Source organism: Lytechinus pictus, chromosome 13 (genome assembly GCF_037042905.1).
Source record: "Lytechinus pictus isolate F3 Inbred chromosome 13, Lp3.0, whole genome shotgun sequence".
NCBI classification, from domain to species: domain Eukaryota; kingdom Metazoa; phylum Echinodermata; class Echinoidea; order Temnopleuroida; family Toxopneustidae; genus Lytechinus; species Lytechinus pictus.
The window spans coordinates 2,426,000-2,448,838 of NC_087257.1; the positions used below are offsets into that span (position 1 = coordinate 2,426,000).

Below are 22,839 nucleotides of genomic sequence, written 5' to 3' on the forward strand. Positions count from 1 at the left end.
CCTAAGATGTGGGTATATTTTAAAAAATATTTTCCACACCTACCAACATTTCTGGGGGTGCTGCCTATAGACAATAATACATGCAGCACCCCCTGGAAAAACTTGGGGTGCACCCCCAGCACCTCCTTTTCCCAGGGCCAAGGGGGCACCAAGCCGCCTATAGGTGGCGGTATTTCATTATCGGGACAATGCAGTTAAGTTTCTAATATTTTGATATACCTCTGTTATAACATGTATTGAATTCTGTAATTCTAAATAAAGGGGGGGGGGGGGGAACAAAATTAAGGATTTTCTTCAACAGAATCTCATTAATGCCTTATCAACACCATCCCAGCTTTACGTAGCTTTTACATGTTTTCTTTAATTTTTTCCTCTTATCCTCCTCTTAAGAAAAAAAAACTTATGTTATGCATACACTTCATTAATAAATTGTAAATATTATCGTAACTAATCTTACCACATACAAGGAACCAATTAAATGCCAAAAAAAATTATATTCTGATGTTGTGAACATGTGTAAATAAAGTATTACAATTCAGTTATCCGCTGTATTTGAGCTTTCTCTCAATTTATTCTTTGTTCATCTGTCTTGTATCAAGTATCTCTTGTTGACTGTTGAGGGTGACATAATATAGAAATGCGGATTTGCCTGTGTCATTTCAAAGTATTGAATCAAATTGAATATATTTCTAGTGAACATTAAGCTGTAAAAACCTATTCACACTTTTGAAAGATGGCCAGACTTAGTGGCGTACAGATTGGAAGCTTGGGGGTGTTTGCCCCCCCCCCCATTTTTCACGACTAAGAAGAAAAAAAAATAGGAAAGGAAAGAGAGAAAGGAGAAATATGATGTCTTCCAAAATTTATCACAAAATTGGATTTATGTAATAAAAATGCCCAAAATTTTTGCTCGCTTGCTTTTTAACTGTATAAATTTTGTGTGATATGCTATATCTTGACCACTCGAAATTTTGGGCTTATTATGCCACTGGCTGGAATACGGTAACTGACAGACAGCAAAGTTTAACTTAAAAGTTGCATTACTATTATTATTATTACCATAATTATTATCTTTATTTGATACAACAAACAAGAAATTATGCAAATTTAGTCATGATCTTGTACTTAAATTTGATGAAAATTTATTTCAACAAAATATTAGCAATACAAAACAAGGAATGTGCACTTCACCAACTTAGGCGCTACATACAAACCACTTTGAGTAGAAAATTTACCTACTAATATGAAAAAAATGGAATTATCCATATTTTATTGTTTGATATAGAATAGAGATCTGAAATGGAAATACTTCGGAAATTATTTTGCCTAAATTGATCGTAGCTCTATCCCTTCATCGTTGAACGCTAAACAGGGTAGCAGCAACTCCTATCTTTTAACATCTTTTGGTCTGACGCGGCCGGGGTTTGAACTCCCGACCTCCTGGATGTAAGCCGGATGCTCTACCAACTGAGCCAACAGACCATAGAGGTAATATAAAGGAAGAATTTGTGTCGATAATTATCATAATTCATCTTTGGGCCTATAAACTTTTCCTTGTCACAACATATAATCAACCATCCTTTCATACAAGGGAAATGTAACCATAACAAATATGATTTTCACACAGTAAAACTTTTTTATATTTAATGCTATTTACTATATAAACTAAGAGCAGTTGATTAACAAACTGAACAAGAATTTGAAATCTTAAAAGACAAAGTTTAATATGGAACATTTAAACTTCAGTAAATTAAACATGGTTGCTTAAACAGTTAGGCTACTGTATGCAAAATTGAACAAGTAAATAGCATAGTCTCAAATTTTAAACAGCATTTTATTGAGTATTTGGACAGAGAAATCAAGATCCATGATTGTTATCAAAAATACACCAAGTAAACATTGCGACTTTCGAGTGTCAGTGCATTATTAAGTAATGGATCAATATTATATACATAAAGACAAAAAATGAGAAGACATACCGATATATATCATTAAAAGAAAACTACAGGAGGTATTAAAAAAAACTAAACTATCAAGGTCTTGCTACTGAATAGGCTTATGTTTGGAATTCATCAATGTCCAATGGTTAGTTCTCCTATTCACCCTGCACTAATATTGCAAATATATACACCAACTAAAAAAATATACCAAGATGACAGTTCTAAGGATGCCTACATGTAAGTGTTCTTTAATAAATATTTCTATGAAACGATGTTTGAAAATATAACAACAAACAAATACATCTGGCACGATTAGTCTACGGACTTTGAAACAGAGGGTCGTGGGTTCGAATCCCAGGAATGGCGTAATTTCCTTCAGCAAGAAACTGATCCACAGTGTGCTGCACTCAACCCAGGTGAGGTAAATGGGTATCGGTAGGAAGTAATTCCTCAAAAAGCTGTGTGCGCTACGCTATGAACGCCTAGCTTAGCCAGGTAATATAGGAGCGCCTTGAGCACCTAACAAGGTGGATATGTGCGCAATATAAATACCCTATATTATTATTAATATTATTATATTGATGTGCAGTCTTGCTTCTTAAGTAAATTTAATTTAATAATGCAAACACTTTCATTCACATCTACAGCCTTTTATATCACATCCTACCAATAAATTTAAGTACAATGCTTTTCAAAGCTAAATAATAAACAAGACATACATACACCATGTATCTTCAGTTACATCTCATTATTCCACAGGTACACATACCCTGAAGCCTCATTTGAGTCAAGGTTTGTTATCAAAAGAAAAGAAGGTTCAATAGGTTCATTAATTAAAATATAATGGTTTCTTATTCTGAAGATTTGTTACTCCAATAAAGAAATAAGATTTGTTGAATCACAGCTTAGATCGTCTGAAAATGGAGTAAGGTTCGTAAAGTTCTTATTTTCATACAAACAAACCTTAGTCTTATTTCCAGACTTCCAACCTTATTTCATTTCCAGACCAAATTCAAAATAACACACCTCAAGTTATTGTCCAATGAACAAACCTTCAAAATAATTACCACTTTTTTCCTTTTTGGATTAACAGACTTGGAATTATGAACCTTCAGAATATTGAGCACACTATACATTCATCAAGCAGAAATAAATAGCTGAAGTTTCTTATTACTAAGATACACCCTGTAACAAAACAAGTAATGTTATACAATATCAATACTAGCACTGAACGTAAACACCTAAGAACAAGAACATTTGTTTCTAAAAGAAAGAAGCACACAAATACATACATGTATTGTACATGTACTGTACATGTAAGCCCACATGCTGAACTTGTATTTGAACCAAAGTCGAAATAAATATATAGTGTATCTATGGGTAGCCAAACATGACATAAAAATATATAACTAACTTATAATCTCATTTAGCTTCCAACTGTGTGGGAATAATATTCAATAGTTCTATTTACATCTAAAACATGGGAATCCAAATTACCCCAGAAAACACAAGAAACATACTGGGTAAATAAAAACTTTTAATACATTAAGCTTCCCATAAGTTCAGCCAAGACTAATATCATGGTTTAACGTAAATCACGGTTTGGGCCATGGAAATTGTATAATTGAGGTTTCCCATACACAACGAATGAGGGTTCCATGACAATTGCTCTGACAGAAAATCTGCACGTTAAGCCAAACATAAAAACCCAACCTCCAGAACGAAATAAACCATAATCGTAATCTTTACATTATTCTAAACCAAAAACTATACTACAATCCAAACTCTAACCTTATGCCCTCTGAGATATTAAGAGTAGACCGAAGCAAATGTTGCAGGAGCAAATGACATGCCCCCAGCAAGTAGACAGTGAGGGCGGCCAAGCCTACAGCATCATGTGATGTCACCATGCCTGCTGGAAGATTTCTTACCAGTACGGTAATACCTTTATTGCAAAATCATAAATTAAGTACTGGTCTTATAAAGCTCTCGCCATTTCTGTCTGACCCAAATGACTGACCTGTGATACAAATTAGCAACTGAATTCATGATTTTGATTTTTCATCTTGAACAATGTCACAAACTAGCTAGCTTTAAAAGCATTAAATACATGTAGATATCAAAATAAATTCCATTACACTTTTTAAAAATTTTAAAGTTTACATCTCATAGATAGTTCCTAACCTTTAATAGGAAAATAAACCCGACTATAGAATAAATGAACAGATCTCTAATATGGATCCTAGGAATCAACAATAATAACAAGACAACCAAACATATATCGTACATACACAGTCAGAAAGCTATGCAATTGATGCGTCATGTCTTAAAGCCTGTGGAGAAAACTAAATGGACAAAATTTGCTGTTTTCCAAAAGGGATATAAAAATGCTAAAAAAACAGCAAGTTGTGATAGGCTATCCGTACAGACCCTGAATATCTTTCCAGCCAACTTCTGATTTCAAGGCACTTTGTAAACAAATTATAAAATAAATATTTAAGTTACATACATGTACATAAGATGGAGATGTATTTTACAGAAAAAAATGAACCTCTGAATGCCAACCTTGAAATCCCCTCCCCCAGAAAAAGAAAATGAAATGACTTTTTTTGTATCTTTTTTTTAATAAATAGACAATTTCACTTATTTTTGTATTCCACTATAATACAATGACCTTGTTTAAGTAAAAAGAAAATTTCATTCTTTTTTGTATTCCATTATAATACATTGACTTAGTTTGTTTACCACAAATAAAAAACATTTTTTTGTGTTCCATTATTATACACGGACCTCGTTATTTTTCATTAATAAATTAAAAAGGCCTTTTCATTTTCCTTGTTTCCTGATGTTATGAAATGACCTTGTTCTGACTATTGATAAATAATTTATACAATTTCACCTTCTTGATAACTTGATACACCTTTGTTTTCCAGTTCAACAAAATGACTTTCAATAAATTAACGACTCTGATTTCATTGTTTGCCAAGTCGATAACATGATGACCTTGTTTCTCACATTCGATTTCACTTTTCTAGATTTCTAATACCGGGTAGGTCTACCTTGATACATTAAGAGAATTTCATCAAGTCACACAACAAGGTATCTTAAACAAGATCGAGTCAGCAAGAGAGAAAGAGATTGAAAGCATCCAAGTATGCAGATATACATGTATTCATAGCACTACACAAAGTTCCTTGGCAATTGATATTAAAGGATTGTTGGATTTTAAAAGATGTATGAAGAAAAACATTTGAATTACAAACTCAGTCCTCTATTGCTTTGTCCAAAAAATCAGCTATCGGTGAACGATCCTCTCTCTCTTGCTATCTCCAAATGATCAATGAAGCCACTAAAATGGATTAAGAGGAGAGAAAAGCAAATGAAATAAAAGCAGAGAAATCATAGCTGTCATACGTGGAAGCCAATGGACATCCAGCTTCAGTAGCTAGCTACTACTCCAATGACACTGCCTGATAAAAGTAGTAGAATAAGTTGTAGCAAAGACACTACAAAGGGAAGATCGGACTGTACATACACAGTACACAGCGTTGAGTAAGTAACACCATTTTTTTACCTTTGCGTATCGCGAGATGGTTGTGTACAAAACATATGAGGGTAATGGTGAAGGGGTGAAGGAATAAACAATTTTTAAATTGTAGAATTTTTTTCATTCATTTTTTTTTCTTAAATCAAAGATGAATATATTTCAGAGGTTTCTGGGTAATAAAAGGTGGAATTATTCCCATGCATCACCCTTGAGCCCTCTCCAAACTCCCCTCTCTCATTTTCCCCATATGTTTTATACACAGCAGCGTGCCGATGTGATATGGTTTACTTACTCAACGCTAGTGGGCGTCCTTCCCCATGAGCATTTATTGAGCGTTTAAAAAAAATTGCCGAAGTGTCCAATCTTCCCCTTGTAGTATCTTTGGTTGTAGACTAGTAGGTTAATGTCAGAGTCATACTATAAACAAAACAAACTCTTAACAGATCAACGGTATGTCATTTAAAAGGTAATTAGCTCGTCTTCTCTCAGTTTTATTGGTTTAACTCCCAACCCCTCCCTCTTTCACCCCCCTCCCCCGATAAAAGTGTTGGTCACTCTTTTAGTTTATTACTACATGTAAAACCATTATGGTGTGACTGACATGAAATATAATACTTGTTTTAGTGAATTATTACTTTCATCTATTTCTATTTTTTATTAATTATTTATATTTTTATTTATTTGTATTCATTAATTAATTTATTATTATTATTATTTTTTTTTTTTGGGGGGGGGGGAGGTTGGGATCCAGAACAATATGTCAAAATAATTGTAAATTTCTATATCTCATTTCTATTTCCACCCAAAGAATGGAAATTTGGGGATATAATCTTCATAAATGGACATGCAAATTTGCAGCTTTCAGATATGCAATTACTAAACTTGTACAATTAAGTGCTCAAAGGGCATTTATTTCTAAAGAAAAAAAACCCAAAACATTATCAAAATATGATGGATATGCTTAACATCTAAAGACTGTTCAATTCATGTTTGTACATAGAATCAAGACATGACATATCCATTTTAATAATTTGAACAGCAGCACATTGACCAAGTAGGAAGACAATTATTTGAAATAAATACGAAGTGTTTATAAAATATACCACTAAAATAACAAATCTTATATGAATAAACTTACTTTTCAAATTGACGAATATCCATCGTTTTTGGAACATGGTGATATCATGAAGAGAAAGCCATCCTACAAAGCAATGGAAACAAAGAGATCACAATAATAATAACAATAATAGGCATTGTATAGCGCCATCTATCTTAAATCTATTCTATGATGCACTGTTATTATCATCCTGAATTTAGATTGATATACTGTTTCCAGTGCTCAGTGCATTCAAGTAATCAATCCTACCGGTTACCCATTCACCTAACCTGGGTTGAGTGCAGGACAATGTGGGTAAATTTCTTGATGAAGGAATCATGCCAAGGCTTAGTTTAAACTGATATGGGAGGGTAACATGGTGTTTTCAAACAAGATGGGGATTCTGAGAAGGACTGAGAGCAATAGGGAGAGTGATGTGTGATGTGAAGCCTCTGTATCAACCTGCCTGAACTGAAAGCCATTGCCTACAAAGTACTAGTACGGCCTCTTGTTGAATACTATTATTATTATTATTATTATTATTTATTTCGGCAATGAAAAGTATAAGAAATTGGTACAGTGCAGTATAATACAATAATAAACATAACAAGAGTATAGATTGAGCACCTACTGTCAGACTGCCAGGGTCAAATAAAGTTAACTAAATTACTGTAGTCAATAAAGACCATTTGACCCTATCCAGCGGGTGCTTACATAAAACAGAAGCGGATAAAAGAGTGAGTATGAACAAAAAGGTTTAAGATCAATTATAATAGAATAAAACATAGGTCTACTTAATTACTGGTTAAGCATAAAATTGTTCCTTAGTTCATTCATCCATGAATAAAGTGAGTTAACAACCACCCCAGAGCGCAAACTTACCGGCAATTCATCCCAGTAACGGGGAAAAGAATTAATAGCTGATAGATGAAGTCGGTTTGTTCGCGCTCGGAGGTGGTTGAACTTCACGTCCTCCAAATGCCGACTGTTAATCACAACGGAACATCCAACTGCATCACAACGTACAATACCATACAAAGCCTTGACAACATAAATTAGTAGTGAAAATTTCCTCCTTGATTCCAATGTTTGCCAGTTGAGTTTTAGTAATCTGTCATGATAGGACATTTCTTGTCTTCTTTGTTTGAGTATCATGCGGGTGGCTCGTCTCTGAACATTTTCAACCTTTTGGGATAGGTATTTCGTATGCAAGTGCCAAGCTGGTTGACCGTACTCAAGAATTGGAAGAACAATTGTTTTGAACAAGGAGAATATGGCAGATGCGGTCAAGGACTTAGAGACTGACAATACAAAACCGAGCATACGATTTGCTTTCTTAACAATGTATTCAACATGAGTATTCCATTGTAACTTATTATTAAGCATTATTCCTAGATACTTGTATTGCTGAACTGATTCTAGAACAATATTGTCATAAGTATAGTAAGGTACTCCAGGGTTCTTTGCCCATGTTATCCGTAGAACTTTGGATTTGGATGAATTAATGCGCATTCTATTGTTCATACACCACGAATGAATATTATCAATATCGTTTTGCAACTGACAACTATCAGAGGGTGTAAATATTGGTCTGTATAATAACGTATCGTCAGCAAAAAGTGCACATGGTGATATGGTTTGGGAGAGAAGGTCATTTATAAACAAATTAAAGAGACACGGTCCTAAAACACTGCCTTGCGGTACACCAGAGGTTATAGGCAACCAGCAAGAGGTAGAACCCCTGTAAATTACTCTTTGTTCCCTACCATGAAGGAATGAAAAAATCCAATTCCAGACACTTCCAGTAATGAAGAATTGTGAAGAGAGCTTTTTCATCAACACGTCATGTGGCATTATATCGAAAGCTTTTGCAAAGTCGAAAAAGATAACGTCAAGTTTTGGTGTGGGAGAGGTATCAAGAATTTTCAACCATTTGTTTGTAATGTTCATTAACTGAGTCACACAAGAGCGGCCTTTCACAAAACCATGTTGGTTAGGGTTAAGTAGACAATAGTCATTGATATGTGTTTGAATACGGTTTGTTACAATACGTTCCAATACTTTGCATACAACCGAAGTTAGGGCAATAGGTCTGTAGTTTTGAACCAGAGCCTTATCCCCGGATTTAAACACAGGGGATATATTAGCACGTTTCCAAGACATAGGCAATCTACCATGAGAGAGTGAGAGGCGAAATATTTTACATAATACAGGTGTAATGGTAGAAGAACCCAATTTCAACATCATTGGAGTGATTTTGTCTGGACCTGGAGATTTTTCCTTCTTCAAACTCTTTACCACATTTAGCACATCTATTTCTTTGATTTCAATAGTACGTAAGTATGTAGCAAGTGGATTTTCCTCTAATTGGGGGGTTTCTATTGGTGCATCAGAATAGGGCGTGAAAACAGAGTTAAAATATCGACCGAACAACTCCGCGATCTTATCAGACTCATATAATATTATGTTATTGTCATTGATTGTTAGAGGATCTTGACTCTTTTTCTGGGACCTGACGAATGAGAAAAATCTCTTCCTATTATCAGATTCATCAGAAAATAAGCGATTTATATAGGAATGGTATAATCTACTGGTAATAATTTTAATGCGATTCCGTAATTGTCTATACAGTTCCCAATGAGTGTCTAAGCCTGATTTCTTTGCTTTTTTGAAAGCTTTATTTTTTTCAGAGGCTAACTTCCGAACTTCATCCGTGATCCATGGGCTACGTTGTTTGGCACGACCCACTTTCCTTGGAATGCAATCACGTGATATAGCATCAAACAAATCGTGAAACCCTTCCCATGCCTTATCTATATCGGTTTCGTCGAAAAACAATTCCCAAGGGGCGTAAGTAACTAGATTATTGTAATGTTCAACATCAGTTTTATCGTACCGTAAGAATTCCCTAATAATATTTTTAGGAGTTCGAAGCTTCTTAAACTTTATTTCGAAGGAAATTGCGTCATGATCACTTGAGACTGGGTTGGACATGGTTTGAACATTATCAATATAATAGGGAGAAGTTGTAAAAAGTAAGTCGATGATAGTTCCTCTAGAAGGGTCTTGGGACGAACGTCGAGTGATATCTTCTACTAGCTGGGTAAGATCCATCGATGACATGATGGAGTCTAGCTGATGAACTATGGGGAGCTCCTGATCGGCCCAGTTGGTGTTAAAGTCTCCAGTAAGAATGATCCCTTGATAGTCAGAAGAGATAGCCTGAATGTCGTCGACTGCTTGTTGTAGGTGATCCCAGAACTCAACAGTTGCTGATGGTGGGCGATACAGTACGCAGATAAGCCATTTGATGTTGGGTTTACAGGCAAAATCGACACACACCATCTCAATATTGGCGTTTTCCAATTGCGGGAGGCGTTTTGGTATCAAGTTAGGTTTGACAGCAAGCAATACACCTCCACCCCTGGTTCCTGATCGGTCTCGACGGAACGTTACGTGATCGGGGAAATGAACATCAACCGTTGTGTCCATATCTGAGAACCAGGTTTCGGTAATTCCTATGATATCTGGGGATGACGTCTCAGAGAATGAATTAAATTCGTTCATCTTATTCCTTAAACTTCGAGCGTTAAATATAACAGAGGAGATTTGGGTAATTGGACGATTTGTTGATGTACCCTGTTGTGAGTCAGATTGGGGTGGGTTATTGGAGTGGGAATGAGGACCTGGGTTTTTCTCGACATCGCCATGGCAAAGTATGCATATGTTGAACGTTGAACATGAATTACATGTACCGTAATACGATACTGGACATTTCAGATATTTTATTTTCCGAATGTTCGTGTGTTCAGAGTTTTTTACACCATAATCGGAATCATAGGTGGTATTAGTAAGAAGCAACACAAACCCGGTAAGTAGCAACAGGCTCACTACGGAGACCAACCCGAACTGTCCGTGACAATACATTGTGAATATTTATGACTGTTACGTAATCAACATGCGATTTGTCAGTGCGGTTCACATCCACGTATCGTTTCACAAACATGAAGCTCTAGCTATGTGTGAATGTATGTAATACAAGTCCATTGAGAAATGACGAAGTGCGTAATGATGTACAAAATTTAAAAATCAATATACACGAAAAGTTCAACACAAACTCACACAATTCTGCTCCGAGATGTATCCATAGATCCAAAGTATACTATATTCCATAAATTGTGCAGTTAGGACTTACGAATCACTAATAAACAAGACCAAATGATACAGGAAAAATGAGGTGCGACCCACTCTAATCCAAAAAAAAAAAAAAAAAAAAAAAAAAAAAAAAAAAAAAAAAATACTGTTCTTCGATATGGGATCCATCAACCAATCATCTTATTCACCAGATTGAGATGATCCAAAGGCGGGCAGCTATATTCGTGCTTAACAGATACCACAACGCCTCTAGTGTCACATCTATGCTTGAAGAACTGGGATGGCCCACACTGTAGAAACGAGGGAAGGATTCTAGACTGGTCCTTATGTACAAGCTGCATCACAATCTTGTCAGCTTCCCAGTGGAAGAATACATCACCCCACTAACTGGATCAACAAGAACTTGATCACAGCAACAAGGAAATGGCTACCAGCTACCACACTGCAGGACTGAGCACCACCGACAATCCTTTTTTTCCGAGGAGTGGTATGGAATGGTCTCCCTCCAAACAAAATCAATGCCTCTTCTCCAAAAGCCTTTCGCCCGAGACTGGCGGAAGGCCAGAGCTAAACCAGATGGGACTTTTAACTCACACCTGTATATATATTTGCACCGCACACCTAAACCTGGCCTTACACACATGCCAAATAAACCACCTGCAAGAATCTTCAACCCTGAAGGAGGCCGGTGTAACCCGATTAGGAAGCTGATGGAAAGAAAGAAGACTGGTTTTGATGAAGACATTGGGTTTGGAAGAGACAGAGGATCAGGTTGTGAAAGTCATTGGGATATGTTGGTATGGGCATTATGTCAAGGGGGAATTAAAAAGAGTGCTTCAATTCAAAGTGGCTGGTCAGACGGGAAGAGGAAACCAAAGAAGACATGGAAGAATTAAGAGGTGGAGGAGAGTATGAGGGTCGGATTGAAGGAGGAGGATGGTCAGAGGGGAAGGGGTGACCAAAGAAGACAAGGAAGAAGCAAGAGAAGAGAGTAGGAGGGTTGGATTGAGGGAGGATAAACCAAATATAGTAAAGAATAGGTAGGGGGTGAAGTTGATTTCTATGAGTGTTCTACAGCTATCCCTGTAGTTGGGGAGTTAACAGGATTTAAAACCTGGATTACTACTAAACTAAACTTACCTTGATCAAAGCAGGAAAGTCTGACCAGAATGCATAATTTGGAATCAGTTCTTTACCTGTCGCACCTCGACCAAACTTTTGGAAGAGGATCCCTCCTCCAATATACACTACTACCAGAACAGTAAAGCTGTGATCAGAAAGAAAATAGAGAGGAAATAAACTCAAACTTGGTCTTAAAAACTTCTGATATTGAAAAGTTTTAAAGTAAATACCGAAATTTTAATTTATAAATTTACAAATTTGAATTTACAGATAATAGTGGACAAAATTATATTTTGTGTTTTAATAACAATCCAAACACCTACAATCCCAATCTAAACAGAATATTTTGGATTAAAAAAAAGAGTTGAATAAACTTTAAAAAATATAATCAATGGGAAGAATAATACTTTTTCAAACACAAACTTAGCATCTTTATGGGCAAAACACTACACACACATTTGCTTATTATAGTGTTTTTTATATACCAGGATTAAGTTGATTTTTAATACTAACACAAACAATAGATGACTATACTGAATGTCTAATCAAATAAAAATAATTTGTTGATAATGTGTAACAAATATCTTGGTAGTTCAAATATATTGCATAGTAGACAATTCAGACACTTTTCCTTCATGCGCAACAACTTCTCTGATCGTCATACAAAGAATTTAATTTGAAATAAAAAACAAATACCTTATTTTTTGCTACTCTCCTCATGTCTACTTTTAAATAACAAGATCATTATCTTCCTTTATTCATTTCTGACTGGAATTTGAGAGATTTTGAAAAAAAAAGAAACGTCTTGTAAACTTACATGATACACAGCACTCCTCCAGTAGTTAAGCTATTGCTTTTTGAAGTGATACATCCTGGTACAGTTTCGAGGCAAGCAAGACAAGTCTTTACATTAAAATTCTGAAATGAGAAAAATAGAATAATCCTTATTATCATGGTATGAGATGGTAAGGGTAGTCTGAACAAGAAAGATGCTCAAGACAGTAAGTGGAAGTTTTTTTTATCCTTAATATGCTTTGGTTATAAACTGTGTTCTTTTTCATGAATTTGGAAATAAATTTGAATTGAAGGATGGAGTGTCATCATGGTGCACTATAAAAAGAAGGGGAATATTATTTTGAATTTGTATTATTTTGTACAGTACATGTATATTTATTAGTGTTTATCTTTATGAGAAAAATAGGAGTACATTGAATGAAAATCAATATAGAATGAGCTGACTGCGGATGACCATTCACATCAAGACTAGTGACAAGCACGGTGAAAAGTATCTTTCTCCGTAATATTAGAGCTCTTCTTGAAGATACTTTTATTCCATTAGGTACACCCACAAGAACCAATGGTGAGACTTAAAAATTAAATAAGTTGACAAAACTGAGTACATGTACCTTTAATAAGTGCCTTATCTTTTGGCAAGAATCTTGATCTTTAAGTGTCTTTTAGCTAGTTTACAGCAGCTTTAACCCTAATTCTCCAGGGGGGGGGGGCCATAATTGCTCATAAACGTGATGCCCCCCCCCTCGACAATTTTCGCGATATATCTGCTGCGCAAAAGTTTTTGACCTCGCCGCTCACTGACTTTTTACTTTCAAGTCTCGCGCAAATTTTGAGACCAAATTTGTGACACCTGGGTATGCGGTTACGATATTACGCAACATTATGTAAGTGCATGTCAGACCCCAAATTGCTCATTAACGTGATTTCATGTACAAATCCAATGCAGATTGTGTATTAGCCAGAATTCATAAATGTATCATTATTTCTACTTTTACTGATTAAACTTATTTTATTTTGCCTTGTTTATGATCAGAATTAAGTCTGGAACGATTTCCATCGAAAAAACAATAAAAAAACAAAAAGTAAAAAAACAAAGAAATACATAAGAAATTAAAAAAACAATAAAATACATAAGAAATCGGTCTTGGTACCAGAATTTTTTTCATTCACAATTGTTAGGAATGCTATAAAGAATAATTTCACCAAAAAATAGCATTCTAGGAGCTTTATTTAGTGAATCAGAGCAAAAAGTATGATTTCATGAATAAATTAGCATAACTAATTCATATAAAATAAAAATACTTGAATTCAGTGAAATTTACCAATGCAACTGCGTAGATTACGTCATTCTCTACCATCATGCAAATTTTCGTTGTGATCGGGCAATCCGCGGCTGAGATCTTAAGGGGGGCCATAATGGCCCCCCTCCCCCCCCCCCCCCCCCCCCCGGGAATGACAAGAATCAAAATACCCCGGGAGATTTAGGGTTAAAACATGACATTATTATTGATAAAAAGATGCTTTTTCGATTCTTGTGGGAAGAAATAGCTCTGGGTTTTGTCAAAGAGGCAGCGAACTGACAAATACTGTTTATGGTCATTGATTCACTGTGTTAAGTCTTAAAATAAAAATTGAGTTCACTATTAATACGATAGAATAAATCAACCTATAATTTTATTTGTAGAGAAAAATGTAAATACTCACATAACTGTTTGTAGGGTTTTCATTAATAAACTCAAGAATTGGATTTTTGACAGCATTTTTATCACATTTGAAGCTGACAAGTGATGTCCTGAAAACAAAACAAAAAAGGAAAAAAAGGATTCAAGATTACTCAGAAGAGAAAAGGAGTGGGTCATGATGCGATCAGAAATTTATTTTGCTTTAAAATTGTCCTAACTCAGGGATGTCATGAATATATTCCACACCTACATGTAGAGAGATCCTTGTCATTTGATTGGTTGTTTGATATCCATCATTCAGCCCATTTTACAACATTTGTCCTCATCTGTGCATCCATACAATTTTGTCCATTGCAAACTCGCCGAGACCACCTGCGCTACATGTAAAAACACTTGTACCCTTTTTACACACGCTAAAATTTCCTTAACCCCGTACTATAGGTGGGGCTAAATTGCCATTTAGCCCCACCTATAGTACGGGGTTAAGCTTAGCCCACTTTCTTTTTACACAGCATTTTTGCAAAGTGGGCTAACCCCACCTTTAGTACGGGATTATTTGGCCCTGCAAAAAAGCAGGGTTATCCCAGCAATTGCGGTGCCAAGAGCGATAGTACGGGGTTAAGATCGCTAGTGTAAAACGAAAGTGGGCTAAGCTTAACCCCGTACTATAGGTGGGGCTAAATGGCAATTTAGCCCCACCTATAGTACGGGGTTAAGGAAATTTTAGCGTGTGTAAAAAGGTACGAGTGAATGAGCTACCACTAGTCCGGGGTTAGCGAGTTTCGTGTGTGAAAAGCAAGCATTCCTCATCCGGGGTTAGCAATAACAATTTGGCATGTGTGAAAAGGAAAAAAAATTGTACGGGGTTAAGGATAGTACGGGGTTAGCGATAGTCCGGGGCTAAGAAAATCCTGTGTAAAAAGGGTATTGTTTGCATTACGCATGTTGTATGTAAAAAAAGTATGCGACAATCAACAGACCGCATAGCATTGGTTGCACAATGCATTCAAATTAATTTATGTCAAATGACAAGGATCTACTTATTTATAGGAGTCGTATAAAACAAATAATGTTCTTTTTATTCTTGCAATGGACAGAATACTTCATAAGGTGAAAAGTGAAATGAATGTTCCATTCCAATGCAACTCAGCTAACATGTACGCCTTGTTGAATGGATCATTTCATCTTTCACCTAATGAAGGATTCTGTCTATTGCACCCATAAACATTGATTATTTGTATATTATTACATATGTAGTACTTGTCACAATTCAAAGCTACAGATATTGTTCATGCCTTGTCAACAGTGTGTGGCACTATCCACTCCCTGGGGAATATTTCAGTATACAAATAATGCACGTAAGCGCGTGCATGCAGGGCCAAATAATGAACGATGTGCGAGAAGAGCCAATGGATATACCGCACCGAGGTCCACAGGACCGAGTGCAGTATATCCATGTGGCGAGTCGAGCACAGAGTTCATTATTTAGGTCCTCTATGCACAAGAATGCGTGTATTGTTTGTTTTATACAACCCCCCCCCCTCAGTCACCCATGTGAATACCGAGTTGCCCCGAATGCTATATTTGATCTAAATTCTAGATAATTCCAGACCTCGCACTATTCTGCACGCTGACATCAGAGTGCAGGATAGTGCATTTGGTATGACGTCAGAGTGCAGGATAGTACATTTTGGATGACATAGTGCAATTCGCTGAATATCATGTGATCCGATTTGGACCAATCAGATACAAAACGTTCTTGGAAGTTGTGTAACAGTGACTGCTTAACCAACATTGATGTTTACATTCCTGGGCCCGTTTTAACAAAGATGTACAATTATGGTATGATAAATTTATACCTTTACATGTAACTACTGTCAAGAAAACCTTGATTGTGATTGGCTGCTGAGCCCTGTTACCATATGTAGTTATTACTCTTTATGAAAAGGGCCCAAGATACCCATTGAGAAGCCGGGTAGACTATGATTATTACAGATTCATGCTTGCCAGAGGACATTTGAGCAGTGGTAGGATTTAACAAGTGACCCCTTTGATTACAACTTACAGGCACGAGTCAGAGACACCACTTTATTAGACCTTTGGTTTTTGCACAAATGTTGCATAATGAGGAGTCTGAAGTAAAGATACTACATTCACAGTTTCCACTCATATATTGGATAACACAGACAGAAGGTTTGGAGTCTAGTCTTCTCTCTAGACATTGAATAATTTGTCACAAAATCAAATTTGAGCCTGTGCTTGCAGACAAACTTTACAGCATGTCCCAATAACTATGACCGTTTAATAGACACCTTCGTAAATTTTGAAGTCATGCATTATTTTAAATCTAGTGTTAAGACTTTATAGAAGCTAGAACCCAATTTATATTGCTAACTTAAAGTACAAATGTACATCTATTTCAGTAAAAATATTGACTATGTTCATTCTGTAAGACACACTGGGCATTTTATATTCATGAGACAGATGAATACTTCTGAATGTTACAATTTACGACAGTACTTTATATTATCAGATGATGTATAGGTGACTGTAATGGTGTTTTCATCTTGAGGGCTCCACACAGTAGGCTTAGATTCCCCTAGGTTATACACAGTATCAGGAGTCTTCTTATTCTGCTGACAAACCTGTGAAGACAAAGAAGAAATAATCTATAGAGCTTTGTATCATACATGTACCATACGTGTTTTCAATGTTGACTTGCAAATTTAAACAGCTGAGCAACATGAATCATGGTTGAAAATGCAATTAAAAAATGCATAAATGATGAGAAACAGAGGGTGTGTTCAATGTCCCCCATTCTCGGTTGTAAATGTACATCTTTCAGATCGCAATTGGAAGGAAAATTTGAATAAAAAAAGGGTACGTTTGGAAATGCCATCAGCTGAGATTTTACGACCTATTGAATTCTTAAAAGTCTTTAAATATGCTCTCCCAGTGGACAATCTAACGTGCCAGAAAACCTTTCTTGAATAGGTCAAACTGCACTTTTGGCACATTATTACTTGGGCTTCTGCTTTAAACAAACACTGTGTTTACTATTCAGAGGATGTAATGAAAAGAATATTTTATTTACAAATTCTTCTGCCAGTGAAGTTGAAAACCACCTAGATAGTTAAATTTGAATGACCTTTTTACTGCTAATGTTGCACAGAATGCAAAATTTACGAGCTGAACTACATTGAAACAATGCCTGTATGATTGCTGTATGAGTGAATTATAACAAGATTCTCACACCTGTGTTGCACAATATAAAATTCAAGTCAGGACATAAAAGAGAGAAAAAGTTCACCTAACATATTTCCTTTTGAAGGTGGCGAACAGGCTTTGATGAGAACCACTGTAGTCGAACCATGCATGCATTGATTTACAACGATTTTGGTACATGATTCAGAGTATCAGGAATATACCATGATTTACCTAGCAGTTTTTCTACCTTTCAGATCTCAACATCAAAAGTACTGAGGAGACTACTACGGGGAAAAACAATGACTACCATGAAGCGTAACTTAATTATTTAGAATTTTGACTTCTTGATAAAAAAAATCCCAAAATTAAATCTGACCCTAAATGCTATAAACATACATGTAATGTGGAGAGGTCATGTACAGTGTACATGTTACAAACAAAATAATTTCATTTCAACAATTCATTATTTTGACTTCTACCGGGTATTTATAATTTTGTTTTCTCTATCTTTAATAGAAGTTAACACACACAGTGTACATGTTACAAAAAATCATTTCAATGATAAAGGTCCTTGGTCTGTAAAGAAATGGCCTGTTTTATCTAAAAAAAAAAAAAAACACAAGGCTATCAATATTTGTTGTAATAGCTGAAGTACTTACAGCTTTCCCAGCACACACGCTTGGTCCAGTAAATGGAAAACAAGGGTTAAACGCATAGTTCCAATCCGATGCTGTAGTACTATATCCATCAAAAGGAAATCTGAAGAAAAAAATTGTTAAATCCAATTATGATCAGAATCATTCAATGCTCTTGCAGTCGGCAACCTGTGTCTGTGTCAAGTCTATGAAACATGTATGTACAACAAAACTCTGTACGATACATCTTTATAAAGAAAAAACATTATTGTATAAAAAATATTTAATTACATTCATTTGTGACAGTCTTTCTATATAATGCTGGTGATCATTTTTTTCATTCACCAGAGCATTGATCATTTTGAGCATATTCTTGTCAGGCCCTCTATTGGTGACTAGAAAGGTAGCTCACAAACTCTTTTTGTTATTACTTAGACAGAACATGATTTAAATATCAAATTTGATTAATAAATGAATTGTAGTAGCTCTACATATGTAGGCCGATTTCGATTACATCCCAACCAGGTGCAAACAATTAAAGCATAAATTTTAACACTGTTTAAATAATCATCATTCACTCAGTAGCACACCCCAAAAGTCAAAACCAAGGCTTGGGTCTTTTTACTTAAAGGGATGGTCCGGGCTGAAAATATTTATAGCTTAATAAATAGAGTAGAATTCACTAAGCAAAATGCTGAAAATTTCACCAAAATCGGATAACAAATAACAAAGTTATTGAATTTTAAAGTTTAGCAATATTTTGTAAAACAGTTGTCATGAATGTTCATTAGGTGGGCTGATGTCACATCCCCACTTGTTCTTTTGTATTTTATTATATGAAATTAGGTTTATTCATTTTTTTTTCCTCTAAGAACTAGAAAATTTGGATTGATAACTGATTTAGTGCATTAGATAATTATTGATGCAACTTATTCAGGGTTGGCGCGTTTTAAACGGTGTGTTTTAAAACATGTTTTAAAACGCGTTTTAAAACACCCGTTTTTTTTACAAAAAAAACGTGTTTTAAAACACCTCATAGACTTGTGTGTTATAAATATGCATGGATGTGATTTTACATGAATTTATTTTTTATACTGTTATTTCTTAATTGGTTTATTATTTTCTTCTAACTAAATCTCTTTCTCAACACCACTCTTTTTCTCCTCTCTCTTTCCCCCCTTATTCTCCCTTTCTCCATTGCTTTGTCATGTTCCTTTCCTCCTGTTCAATTGTGCACATCAATCCATATTTAAGAATATTCTCATTTTAACAAACATCTGAGTGTTGTGCTCACTTTCAGACAGGGAAAGAAACACTATTTAAAATGAGCTCAAATATGTAATAGTAGTACTTGAATGAAATGGAAGTGTTGCACAAACATAATAATATTTTGCAAATAGACTGTACATGTATATCTGACATTGTAACCTTGAGGTACACACAAAATTAGGTGAAACTTTGCGCTTCGTAAAGATGAAGAAAAGTAATTTAATTCAGTATAAGATAATCAGCTAGCAAACCTTTTTTTCCTCCCTGAACATGTGTGGAACTACCATTGTTTTAACATTTTTGGTTCAGTCAAGTTGGTCATTATTATCAAATCTGTAAAAATTGAAATATTGTATTGTTCAAACAATTAAAAAAAAAATAGTGAGGGGCATTATCAACTCTCTCATTTGCACATCACTGAGTTGTAATAAATGTTTTGTGAAAAATAAGCGAAATTTTAAAATGTTATAACTTTCTTATTTTACATCCGATTTTGATGTAATTTTCAGCATTATGCTTGTTTGAATTTTTTCTACTGATTCAAATCAAACATTTTTCTGGGGTGGACTTGACCTTTAACCCTAACACTCCCAGGGGACCGTAATGGCCCCCTTAAAAATTTCTATGATAAATCCATAAGCACAACAGGGCCACGCCATATTGTTCAAGACTATTTTTTGGATACATGCATGGATATGTGGTTATGATATTACCATGGAGCTATCAGCACATTAATAGCTCAATGATATTACAAGTGCATGACAGACCAGAATTGCTCAATATCGTGATTTCATGTATAAAGCCAATGCAAATTTTTCGCCAACATTTTTATCTGTATCAATATTTGTACTTTTTGTTAATGATTGGAAAATTATTGCCAATAATTTCCATTAAAAAACTGATTAAAAAAACACAAAAGTAACCACAAAACTGTAGATAAGAAATATGTTAAAAAAAACAGTTAAAACAAACATTAAAAAAACAATTTGATCAGAATTCCTCAATTAAAGAAATAAGCAGTTCAAGGGCCTAATATTTATAGATTTAAACCCAATTTTGTATTTCATGCACTTATGGGTACCCGGTAGAATGTATTGTAGCTTGTCCAGTACTGTGTGCGCCTCACTGGCGACTGACTTGAATACTACCCAGGGAGTGGAGGATGTGCATACGATGTGAATCCGATGATTGTGGTAATAATAAATCTTTAAAGCGCTTAGACATGTCATTTTAAGCGCGATATAAAAGCGGACTTTTATCATTATTATTACTTAAAATTTGTATAATTGATTCAAATGAAATGAAGCATATTGAGTAAATGAAATTAAGCATTGAAAGCCTATAGTCTATAGATTATGTCATTTTCTTACATTGTGCAAATTCTTCTCACCCCTTAGATTGACAAGACTAAAAAAAACCTGAGACTACATCATATGTATGAGGAATAAACTTATGAAATGTCAACTTACTTTTTCGGCATTCAATTTCCTTGATTTTGTTATTTGGGGGAAAATATGAACTTTTCTGTTGGAAATTCAGTAAAAAAAATTGTAGTCATCTCTTACTAATACTCCAAAAATGTATTTAAAACATCAAGAGCTTAAATCATACTGTATTAAATGTACAATTTAATTGATTTACAGAAAATTACATCGTTCGTTGGGAAAAAAACGTTTTAAAACGATTTAAAACGTTTTAAAACAATAAAAAGCGTTTTATTTGTTTTTTTTAATAAAAAACGTTTTTTATTACAACCCTGAACTTATTTCATTATAAGGGAGACATATTATTCACACAAGTATGAAATAATAAAAAAATTATGATTTTATGTAATAACATAAGAAAACGGAAAGTGAAGATGTGGCATCATCAGCCTACCTAATGAATATTCATGACGACTGTTTTCACAAAATATTGCTAAATTTTAAAAACTTTATTATCCGATTTTGATGAAATTTTCGGCATTTTGCTCAGTGAATTCTACTCTAAGTATTAAGATATAAATATTTTCAGCCCAGACCATCTCTTTAAATATTGGTCTAGATAGTTTCTACCCCCTAGCCATGTTTTACAGAGTGTCCAAACAATTTACTTACTCTGGATGACCATCGTTGCGAGAGATGGGTGTAAAATCTACCACTTTATTTGATGGATCATCAAATTGGCAACGGCAATTACTCTTCTCTGCATCGATTTGCTTGCATACATACGCAGTACAGTGGCACAAACACAATGTGAGAATAATAAGGATTCTTATTCCCAGTTCACTGTAGAAAGCCATTTTGAGATGTTGTAGTACATGTACTTTGTTACTGTAGATTGAAGGTGTTCTGTTGCTAAATAAATGCTTGGTAGTTATCGTCTATGACTAGTAATGAGTATGATGCCTTATCACTAAGCTCATCAGGATCACACACAGATCTAGGCGAGAATTAGTATAACTAGAAGTGGCACTTGAAGTTCAAGTGCAGCTTGCACTGCAGTCCACAGACAGTCACGAAATCCAAGGCAAAAGAAAGTCAAACACTGAAACAGGCAACGAGTCTAGTAATATATTCACTTCAATTTCAAAATTCACATGCACAGACAGGCTCGGCTGTTAAGATTTAGTTTCAAATAGATGAGCAAGTTAACTAAAGACAAGTCTTCATCCAATTCCGTCTTTCTCTGCTGGAACAAGTTAACAAAGATTTCCTCTCCCAAACAGAAAAGACAGTGCAGTGAAACTACGGCTAAGCTTCAGTTCCTCACTCACTGCAGCAGAGCGAGCGAGCGCGAGCACTCGAGTGGCGAGTAGCAGTCAACACGAGAGCGGAGTCCGGGCCGGCCGGGTGGCCCTTGCCTTGGGCTTGGCTTGATGCGACGTCCGCGGCGAGAGGAATTTATTTCCAATGTTGAGTTGCAAAAGCGTAATTTTTTCAAGGATTCAGCCTTTAAGAAAGTGAACAAGTAGCAAGTTTGCCGATTTCCTGTAAACTTAGGCAGTCTAAATAAATAATCTCTGGTGGAAGGCCTATTTTGTCAGTGTTACACTTCCGTATGTAAGTTAGACTTCTTTTCTCCAATTGTCACGTGAGAAGCTAGCTAGCGATCGCGATAGCACTAGATCAGGTGACAGGTAGAACACCCCCCCCCCCCATGAATATAACCATTTCACAATATTCAAATGGACCCCCAGATTCGACAAACTAACAGTTTCCGAAAAGAATCATTCAAAAAAGGGCAATTTTTTCGATGAAAATTTGGCAAAGCTCTCTCTCTCTTGTATCCTTCCTCCGTAAGGTCGGATCGAGATCGCTGGTATAGTGGTATCAGAAGAAATGAATGCAGCTATCACTTATAGCATGGAAGTTGCTGAGGTTTTGGCGGGTTGTGTGAAGATTGCGAATGA

General features: G+C 35.3%; 1 protein-coding gene across 1 annotated transcript; it reads right to left on the reverse strand.

Annotated features, from left to right (window-relative positions):
* Positions 1–1,119: 1,119 nt before the first annotated feature.
* Positions 1,120–22,552, reverse strand: LOC135156325 (cation-dependent mannose-6-phosphate receptor-like). Its single transcript, XM_064108348.1, has 8 exons — positions 21,545–22,552; positions 18,204–18,303; positions 16,858–16,982; positions 14,360–14,447; positions 12,678–12,778; positions 11,879–12,005; positions 6,626–6,688; positions 1,120–5,289 (listed from the first exon to the last, which is right to left on the reverse strand). Exons 1-7 carry the CDS (start codon positions 21,727–21,729, stop codon positions 6,629–6,631), a joined length of 786 nt encoding a protein of 261 aa, XP_063964418.1. The 5' UTR covers positions 21,730–22,552; the 3' UTR covers positions 1,120–5,289; positions 6,626–6,628.
* Positions 22,553–22,839: the final 287 nt, after the last annotated feature.